The sequence below is a fragment of the Lampris incognitus genome, chromosome 17 (assembly GCF_029633865.1).
Source record: "Lampris incognitus isolate fLamInc1 chromosome 17, fLamInc1.hap2, whole genome shotgun sequence".
NCBI lineage: Eukaryota > Metazoa > Chordata > Actinopteri > Lampriformes > Lampridae > Lampris > Lampris incognitus.
This window is the reverse complement of record NC_079227.1, coordinates 19,293,816-19,304,176: the sequence shown is the minus strand read 5'-3', so window position 1 is coordinate 19,304,176 and position 10,361 is coordinate 19,293,816. Positions and strand designations below refer to the sequence as shown.

General features: G+C 40.5%; 1 protein-coding gene across 3 annotated transcripts in view; it reads right to left on the bottom strand.

Annotated features, from left to right (window-relative positions):
• Positions 1-3,036: 3,036 nt before the first annotated feature.
• kansl1a (KAT8 regulatory NSL complex subunit 1a) overlaps positions 3,037-10,361 on the bottom strand; it is a 41,112-nt gene continuing 33,787 nt past the window's right edge. For 2 of the 3 annotated variants that reach the window (XM_056296929.1, XM_056296928.1), the window contains exons 10-15: positions 10,091-10,245; positions 8,490-8,611; positions 8,193-8,250; positions 7,889-8,001; positions 7,473-7,725; positions 3,037-4,682 (exon numbers count right to left, since the gene is read on the bottom strand). In XM_056296929.1, the coding sequence (XP_056152904.1) occupies positions 4,476-4,682; positions 7,473-7,725; positions 7,889-8,001; positions 8,193-8,250; positions 8,490-8,611; positions 10,091-10,245 (908 nt within the window). In that variant the 3' untranslated portion in view covers positions 3,037-4,475. Of the gene's footprint in view, positions 4,683-7,472; positions 7,726-7,888; positions 8,002-8,192; positions 8,251-8,489; positions 8,612-10,090; positions 10,246-10,361 lie in introns of those variants that run through there. The other variant, XR_008811804.1, reaches the window with a different exon arrangement.

Sequence of the window (10,361 nt, the reverse complement as noted above, 5' to 3'; positions counted from 1 at the left end):
CCTCCTAGTGGGGCGTCTGAATCACTCATTTTAATATCCCGCCAACTCTAATGTCCTTTTAGGCTCATTCTACTGTCATAATGACTGCTAATCCCTTACAAAGCCAGGTTTTCAATGTACGAATAATCTTTGAAGGTTGTGTCCTGACGGTTTCTTGATACGCTGAAAACAAGTTTGGGGAAAATCTAGGGCGCAGACTTCAAGGTGATGATTGAAACAGGAAGTGAGGTATTAACTGGGCGTGGCGAGTGACGTTTGATGGAAAAAAGTTTCAGTTAAAATGGCGGAGTTCTAACTAAGATGGTAAAAATGTTGTCAAGACCTCAACGCTGCCTTCGCTTTGCATAGCCCCCAACATACAGAATAGCCTACTGCACTGTTGGGCAAAATTTTATAATTGTATTCTGTGGATATGACATGTATTTGATATGGGAAAAAATACCATTTGTATTGTGCCTGCTACTGTCAGTGTTAATTTATTTTTTATGTTACTGCTCTATTGTAAATTCGCTAAAGCTTGACCTTTAGGGTGGGAAATTATACTTAGGTATTTCAAGTGTAAACATGTCCAAATGCTTGAAAGAGGAGTTTGGAAGAGATGAGATCAGCTGTAGAGTTGTTTTGCTGTTAGATTATTATTACAACTATCGAAAGTCATTTGCCCAGGGCAGGGCAATATATACTGTCCCTTTAAATTTAACCATAGACTCCCAGGCTAAGGAGATCTCCCCATATTCAATCAATGTATAATTTACACCCTATTGCAAACGTAGTGTTCTGAATTGGCTAACATGGCAGTGTTGAGACATTGCGAAATGGCCGTCAACCGTTTCACAATGTCTCAACGGTGGGACATTGTGAAATGCTTGGACAAATGGACAAAAGCGAGGGATTTAGAAAGAATCGCTAAGCAAAGAGGCGAGAGAGATTTCGTAATGTTGTGCGTTACTACGACAAATAAGTCAAAAGGTATACGAACATAACCAGTATGAGGCTCTTTCATTACTACCATGGCATCGAATCCATATTCCTCCTTCCCTGCAAGGCTCTCAACAGATGGCGGCCATTTAAAGGCGGAAATTTCGGAGCTATCCATTTAAACTCGCGTCATCAGAGTAGTGACAGGTACAGGCCAAACCATTTGAATATTTCATTAACTAAACATGACATCCCGTAGGCTGCTAACAATGTATTTTATTATACTCGGTTTTGTTGTAAGAAAAAATAACTTTTAAGATACTCCATACGACATATTTGGCATATTTCATTAAATTACCTTAACATCAAAGATGTATCCAGTATCAAATGGAAAGTGAATGGGAATTAAATCAGGAATGCGCCCCCCCACCCCCATCTGCCTGCCTGGGCATCTCTTCTGTTGACCTCCATTTGAAATAGGCAGCGATGTTGTCCCTTTATAGCGACACTTGAAACGAATATGCACTGTGGTTTCATGTGATTAAAAAAAAACAAAAACAAAAAACAATGTAATGCTCCTAATGTTGGTGTATCCCGACAATGGTTCATCAAGTTAATCTTGATTGCTATGGTAATTAAACACGTTCTTGCATGCACATCATGTAAGAGAAATCGGTCTGTTTCGTTGCCTCCCTTTCACGCAGTGGTCTCAACGTAAAATATCCTTTGCAATGTTTTATGAAATCTACTAGGCTTGAGATACACTTCAGGCTCCTACAGGGGGTGTTTTAAATGTCTGCGTTGGCCGTTGGATGTATGTTTGCAGGGAATGTAACCCAAAGGCAGCCCTCCTCCACATGGGTGAATCGTTAGCGCGGTGGGATTTTACATCCACGCTTTGCTCCCAACGGTTCTCACGCAGCTGGCCAATCCACGCCTTGCAGGCGATTACGTCATCAGGAGCGTTCTAAGGTCATTCTGGCTCCCGTTGGGTCCCAATTGAAGTCCACAGCACACTGCTCCAAATCCAGCTATTCATTCAGAGTAATAAATAATTGCATTCCCAGTTTATGCTTAACATATTATATACCCCTGGATGGAGGTCAGCTGTTTTAAAATGCTGCAATATCACCTTTTTTTGCAGCCCTTTGGATGATTTTCACTTACTGATAAAATATGGTTTTAACCAAGGGTAAACTATTTATCTGCTGACTAAAAATACTGCTCAGTCAGGAGTAACATTTCCATCATTTCAGGCCACAGAATTGAAAACATTAAACCAACATACTTAAAAATGTGGAAGAAATGGGTATATATACACGGCAAATTTAATGCTCACTCACTCATTTCTGATTAAAATTTCCCTCTAAAAATGTCCCTTGCTTGTACTAACAAGCTGGGGGGGGGGTGTTAAAATTAAACACTAGTTGTTCAAGTGTTATACAGTCAGGCAGCCAGCACTTTAAGTCAGCAAAGTCTGATGGAATTGAAATATCAGAGATGTAATATAAGACCACATTTTCAAAGGAGATACCTTTGCCTTTAATGGGGTTCCCCCCATGTAATTCTTTCATGGACTTCAATAGAGTGAGGGCCGTGGACTGGGACCCAACAGACTTTAGGTTGCTTTTCCGTTGGGAGTTTTAGACTGCAACTGCAAGGGCATGCTTAACACAGTCACCTGCATGCTAAAGTCTTGGTTGTTTTTCCATCACTAATAAGACAGCGTTCTTGAGTGTGTAGGATGTGAAGTGCTACGTTATGGGGAGGACAGGAGGCTTTGGGAGATCCAGATCTGTTGTTGACCCCGTGGAGCGAATTGTCATTTGTAGGGGGAGATTGTACTTTGATGGCCTCCTCTCCACCATACCTTTTAACCGGAGCAAATGGAGAGGTCTTAGCAGTAACAAATCCCATCACGTCTGGATGACTTTTCAAGCTGTACAGTTGTGGAAATGTGATTGTTATCGTCATTGTGCATTTTATCAATAACTGGTTTATGATTCTTGTTGCTGTATGTGTATTTGAAAATAAATGCTTTCAAATCACTGTCATTGCAAAGTGAGGTTTAAAAAATATGCTGCTTCACACAGAGAGCCCATAACAATTACACCAAGTTAAACATAAATGTTTTTAATGGTACTATTTACATAAAAAAAAATCTGCTTTTGATTAGATTAACTGCGGCAACAATCAAACAGGTACACTGACATCTTGCTCAACTACAAAAGAAAAAACAGTGATTGAATGACTGCGGCATAAAAACACAGGTGTAAAATTATACAACCATAGAGTTTGCATAGCAATTAGTTACTCAAGGGGGCAATAATGTGGTTATGACATTGTGGGGTGGCAAAAAACAAACAAAAAAAACTTCCAACAGGAGTAGTCTATAGATCAAATCAATCTGAACACTGACATTTCTTTCATTATTAGAACATAGTTCCTTAAATTGTAAGTTCGGAGGTTGGGGTGGCTTCTTAGCTCAGCAAGAGCTGCTACATTTGAGGTGGTTGCAAAAGAACGCTTATTGTCAAGTCGAACCAGAAAAGTCCTTTATTTTCAACAACTGGTAATTCTCAGGTATGTGCAGTTATAGTATGGTTCCATGATGACATCTTAGTTGTGAACACCATTTTTTGCCTCAATTTGACTTTTCCAACATAGTACATCAATAACTGTGTGTGAGAAGGGGAAACGAGTGAATTTCTCAGACACTGGAATCACCTGTATTTCATTTTGTGGGAGACTGAACTATAGAGCCATGACTAGCTATAGCGTGTAGCACTTTCTGAAGGGCAAGTGCTCTAAAGACACCCCTGCCCTCTGGCCATCACCCACTTTTGACAAAACCGGGAGAAACGGCAAGGTAAGAGAAGAGCTGGTTACTCTTCAAATAAATTCTGAGGGAATGACTCACCTTCTAAACACAAATATTGTGTCATTGCTGAAACAGACAGATATACAAATAAAAATGTCAGGAATGAAACAGTGAAAGCAAACCAACAAAACTGAACTTGGCAGTTGGAGAAGTGCTCTGGAGATTTCAGACAACCTCTAGGGGGAGAAGGAGACCACATCCCAAATGTACCTGTTTTATTTGTATGGGAAAGGGAATTAAAATAAATTTTTTCTTGTTTTGTTATTTGTCACTCCACTAAAAATGTACATGGGAATTACAAGCAAACTAGTCAATAGAAAACACCCTTTGGCCATACTTTGAGGAGTCCGCTACATAGTGCGCTACAGGTGTACACGCGACATGAAACACCACTAAGCCCCCATGTACATTATTTAGCCTACTACAGAAATCATTTTTGTAACATGTTTTATACTTTTTACATTTATTCTTTTTTTTTTTCCTGTGACAAAACAAGTGTAGGGAAAGGCTTCTATCTCCATAGTATTCACTAAAAACTGTGAAAAGTATTAGACTGATGTTTGAATATCAAACAACAGGAACCCTTTAATATCTTATTTTGCTTTGAGGTTCTGCTTGTTAATGCCAGAGTGTGCCTGGAGAGGGAGGGTGTGGGGGACCTCAGCCTGTCAGTCATTCATCGGTGGGTGGGAGCCTTGTGTTTGTGGCCATCATCTTCACAAGCCAAGTCCATCTCATCAGAATCCAGCCTGCCATAACCTGTTGCCCGGCAACCTGAGATGCTGCGCATTCTGGGCCTGATTTGATGGTCGCTTTCTGCCTCAGGCTCTGGGGCTGGGTCCTCTGTCATAGGGAAGTTTCGTCTCTCCCATGGTGCTACCGTCTGAAAACATCACAACATCAACATTGAACAGATTTCCAACTGCATTTCAACCATTGATCTAAAAAAAAAGAAGACTGGATCGAGCAACTCACGATATGAAGTGAAGCCGGCATGGGGACTTGGCGGCCATCTTAGGTAGACCAAGAAGCGATCAAATTGCATTAGAATTGCCAGCTAAAATGTTGAGTTGCGGCGCATACCAGTGCTCTAACCGCACAGGGTCGAAAAAAAGTGGCAATTCAGATAATATAACATTTCACAAGTACCCTTTTTTATTTGACTCTTGCATTTAAGATGCCATAGCAACTGCTAATTTAAGATGCCTTGATTTGTCAAAATGTTTTTCCCGAGCTGGCTCCTCAGACGAGTGCATGAAAGAATGACACAGAGCGTGCCGCTCGCAAGGGAGAGAGCGGTGCGTCCTGGCTTCATCAGGCCGTTGCTCGCCATCGCTGCAACACGCTAGCTCGCTACCTAAGAAAATGACAGTATACTAGGCTACTTTACGATCATCCATATGTGCAAGCAAGACTATTAAACTTTCCAATGAGTCTGTTGTTTGTAAACAACAGTCTCATATTCTGATGTTCTGCAATCATGATCTTACATTTACATTTAGAGGTTTTTGTCAGTTGTTTTCGCAGCTTCTTGCCAGCTAGCTTTGCAGTGCATTCTTTGCCAAGATGATGCAGTCGTATCTTGCAATAATTACAAGATTACTTTTGTAAGATTGAAAACATGATTATCCGTGGCAGCAGTGTCGAACATTTGAGGAGCCAGCTCGGGAATTTTTTTTTTGACAAATCAAGGCATCTTAATTCAGCAGTTGCTATGGCATCTTGAATGCAAGAGTCAAATAAAAAAGGGTACTTACTTGTGAAATGTTATATTATCTGAATTGCCACTTTTTTTCGACCCTGTGCGGTTAGAGCACTTGTATGGGCTGCAACTCGGCATTTTAGCTGGCAATTCTAATGCAATTTGATCGCTTTTTGGTCTACCTAAGATGGCGCCGATCAAGTTCAATTGGCCTTCATAAATTGGTGGCACGGAATTATGGGTTGCGCGATCCAGTCTTTTTTTTTCTTTTTTTTTAGATCAGTGATTTCAACCCTTTGATTCTTCCACTTAACACGAGAACGACCGGGATTTCACTCCTACCTTAAACGAACATGGGCGATCAAATTGACGGCCTGTTTATAAACTCTATATTCTGTCAAGATAAATACCCATTTGAGATATTAATGCCTTGCATATGTTGGAATGTCTGTTAGGAAACGACTGACACCAAAATTAACATTTTAACAACTATAATGCAGTTTTTAAACAATTTAAACTTCAGAGACATGTTCGAATTTGAATAGCAAAATTGAAAAAGTGAAAATATTAACCGAAAAACAGAACGGAAAACAAATATTGCTAATCTAACAAACGTAACAAGGCCTATAAAACGTGAAATATAAAATAAGAACTGAAATAGTCTCAAACAACTAGAATGACCATGGACCGCCCACGGTTTGTAAACTCTATATTCTGTCAAGATAAATACCCAATTGAGATATTAATGCATTACATATGTTAGTATGTCTGTTAAGAAACGACTGACACCAAAATTAACTTTTTAACAACTTTAATACTATTTTTCAAACAATTTAAAATGGCCGCTGTCCAACACCTGTTAATACTGCAACGCCTCAGGTAGTCACGGAGCGTCTGTAAACAGACATGTTGGCAATAATCAAAAATCAAGTTTAGACTATTTCTCTGCACTGGAGAATGCTTGTCTTTTTGTTTTTTTTTCTAGGACAGAGCAATGAACTTCGCGAAGGAAATTATATGACCAACACACGTAAACAGTGACATGATGTGCACGATCATGCACAAATTACGTGCGGTCATTTTGACCGGTCATGGTCGTTTTAGGTAGATCTTACCATAACTTTTTTTTTGTGCAATTGATCTACAACTAATTTTAATGCAAATATATCCAATTTTAGGTAGTTCAGGGGGCGGCAGGTCTGTACCTTTTTTTTTCCTCACAAAGTTATGACTGTCTTGGTCGTTCTAGTGTTGATGGTTTTAATTAGTCAAGTACAAGTATTCAAAATGTAACAGTGATTCAATAATGGGAATGATCAATGATACACTAATCGGTTTCCATCCAAATGTATCGCATTTTAACTTAATTTTTGAAAATCACAAAAGAAAATGCAAATTTATGCACTTACCGATCCCCTACTGTTATGCAAATATTAGCATTTGTTTTACTGAGATAAGCAGTAAGAGGGGGCAACAAGATGACATAATTAAAAGAGCGCCAGTCAAACCTCAAACAAAGGAAAACGTGATGGAAAGCTTGGTGACAGAGAGCACACTGGACAATGCAAATGGAGAATTTTGAACAACTAATATTTAGGGTTTTTTTGTTTGTTTTGTTTTTAATGTGCTCTTGGAATATTTCTGGCTTTCATGTATTTTTCTTTTATTAATTCAAGGAACGTTGTTTTTCATCTCTCCAGTGGAGCATAAGCTTGAGTGACATTTAAGTCACGTGATTTTTGTATGTCATTTATTTGCTGAATCTGTTTACATTGCACTGAGATGCATCTACCTTTTATCAATACACCAATTTTTCTGCTTCCTCCAAGCGTAAAAAACCTTTATTGCCACATTTTTTTTTCTTCCATTTTTGCAGTTTCCACTAGGGTTCTTTTATGTGCACATTGAAAATGCGCATAAAACAGGTGGATGGAAACTACTGAAAGACTTGAAAAGAGATTTAAAACTGACCCTTTCTTCAAAAGAGAAATCTGGTGTTGAGCACCGTGTGTCCTCACTGGACAGCAGTCGGTGGGAGTCCCTGGAGCAGGGCGTGTGGGGGTTGGAGGTGGCATCAGGGCTGGCGGGACTCATGGGGGAGGGCACATGGCTGTAGTCATGGAGCAGTGGGCAGTGGCCGGGGTCTGGGGATGCAGGCTGCGGGGTGGGGGGGTTGGTCCCGCAAAGCAACGGTGTGGTCCGTCCATCGATAGATTTATATGACCTGAGGCACAGGCAGTCATGGTGAGAGTTGCTGGGAGAGTGACAGTCATCACAGAGACTAACTTCAGATGTATCGGAGCAAATTATCTAAACAGCATTCTTCTAATACACTCCATTCACATTGGACGGGATGTCCCTGGGTGTTTCATAGCCGAAGTACTGACCTACTGCCCCTCCTCTTAGCAGGCGCCAGTGCCATCCAGGTCCAGCGGGAACGCTCCTGGTCTTCACAAGGCTGGTGGAGCTGGCTGAAGGCAGCGTCTGTCAGGTCCTCCAACTACAGATAAACACAGCTGTTACAAGACATCAGGGTCCAAGGACGGTTTATAAAATTCACCGCAACCATGGTCTTCATGAGTTTATAGTGACCAGAGAGGCAAAGTTTGTGGAATTATAATCCAGGATATTTGATAACCAGCCCAGAAATTACCAAGTCAGAGCTGATGCATTGAAAATCTAAACACTTGCCTCTCTTTCATTCTCCTCTTCAGCCATAGGCTGGGAGAAAATGTCCACTTCTCGCCAACTTTATAAAGAGGAAAAAAATAATAATTTAAACACACGAAGTGAGATGCTCCTATATTATCGTCAGCAAGAAACACCACAGCATTCACAACACTTGAATCCTTGAGCCACATTAAGCATCACTCGTTCGTGTCATGTAACTCAAATATTGTCACTAACAGCCACATTACATTTATCAAGCTGAATAATAAGCCTCACTCTGACTGGAGTAGGGGTAGTTGGTCCAATGTCGATAGTTACCTGGGCGTAAGAATCTCTTTATATTGCAGCTTTTCCACTCGGGTAGTGGCCGCCACAGACATGGGAATCACTATGTTGTTTATGTCAAATGAACTCTCACCTCGCCGCCTCTTGATTGGCTGCTGTTGGGGAGGAAAAGACGCATACAAATGTTTCAGAGCACTGTGTGCATTTATCTGCAGATATAATAAAAACAAGAATACACTACGGAGCATTGCTTCAAAACTTCATGTTTGCAGACAAGCAACAGTGAGGCCCACAAATACTTTGTTTATTACTTATTATAACAAATTCATCTATCCAATCCTGCCCTTTATCTATTCAAATTCTCTCCTACATATTGTTCATTGGTCAACACACGTCACTGGATGTAGTCTTCATCTTTGTGAAGCTTGATCTTTGGAAGCTAATAAGACAAGTATTTGCAAGCTTACAACTGCATCACTAGCCGCCCATAACTTTTCTGGTAATAATTAAGAAAATGTATAGTTTATTGCAAATGAGCTACCTTCTAAAGTCAAGTCAAGTCAATTTTATTTGTACAGCCCAATACAAATTTGCCTCAAGGGGCTTTACAGCAACACAACATCCTATCATTAGACTCTTGCATCAGATAAGGAACTCCATCAAAAAACAAAAAACATTTAACCACTACAACTGCTGATATCATTAATGAGCTCCTCCCTTTCATACTTGAGTTCTGATAATCAGTTAAATAAGCCGGCGTAGGGACTGGTTAGAATGAAAACCTGCACCCTCTTGGCCCTCCATGGCACATGGTGTTTTAATTTTTTTTTTACAAAAATATTGTATAAGGGAGGGAAAGTGAAAACCTATGCCCTCAAATAGTTGCATTCATATCAGAGAGGAATCTTCATTTCACCATCGCCTTCAAGAAATGACTCATAATCCATGATTCAACAAATGGATTCCATGAACACGGAATATAGGAGCAAATTCCCAGACTAATGTCTGAGGTCTCTATCCAGAAGAGTGCAGTCCTAGAACAGCGCAGAACCCTCAAACTCCCAGACCCGAAGACCCAAGCTTGAGGAAGACACACCTCCCCCAACTCAAACCTTATCTAAGTAGCACTGTTGCCTTGATATTGTAATGCATTTTAAGATATTTTTTGTAAAACTCCTTATGAGGAATTCAAGAGACATTTCACGTTGAAGTGAGAACATTACCACCAGAGGGCGACTATCACTTTCTTTCCCAATGCTTCAAGTACACCCAGCTGCAGCCTACAGTATGGGGCGCAGCTACACTTTTTTGGGGCGAGGCTACAGGTTAAAGTTGTAGCCCCGCCTCGTACGTGTAGCCCCGCCTCTTTCCGTAGGCTGCAGTTGTGTGCTATTCCAGCGCGCTCCCTAAAACTATGTGCTGAATCATAATGAACTATGGTCAATGTAGTATAGTGATATGCTTTCAATACTGAGCAGACATGAAATGAAACTTGTCTTTCTTTCAAGCACTGATCACAAACACCATTCTTTAATCCCACATTCAACTATGTTACCTGCACAACCTTCTATTCCTATTTGTTACTCTTGTTGAAAAAAAAAAATGAAAATGACCAAAGTCTATCATCTCCTTACAGGTGTGTTTGGTACACTCTGGCTGTTGGGGCCAAGGGGTGTGGAGTTCTCAGAAGAGGTGGACAATTGGCGTGTCAGGGGGCTGTGGATGGATGAGTGCATGTTGGCCATTGTAGAACAGGGACTGCCTGAGTCTAGGAAGAGCTTGGGGGAAGCTGGAAGACAAGAAGCAATAAAGATCCAAATGGGTCTATGTATATGCACATGACTGAAGCAAATGCACTAAAGATCCCAAAATAAAGGGAGGCACAGTGTAGAGAATGTGAAAACA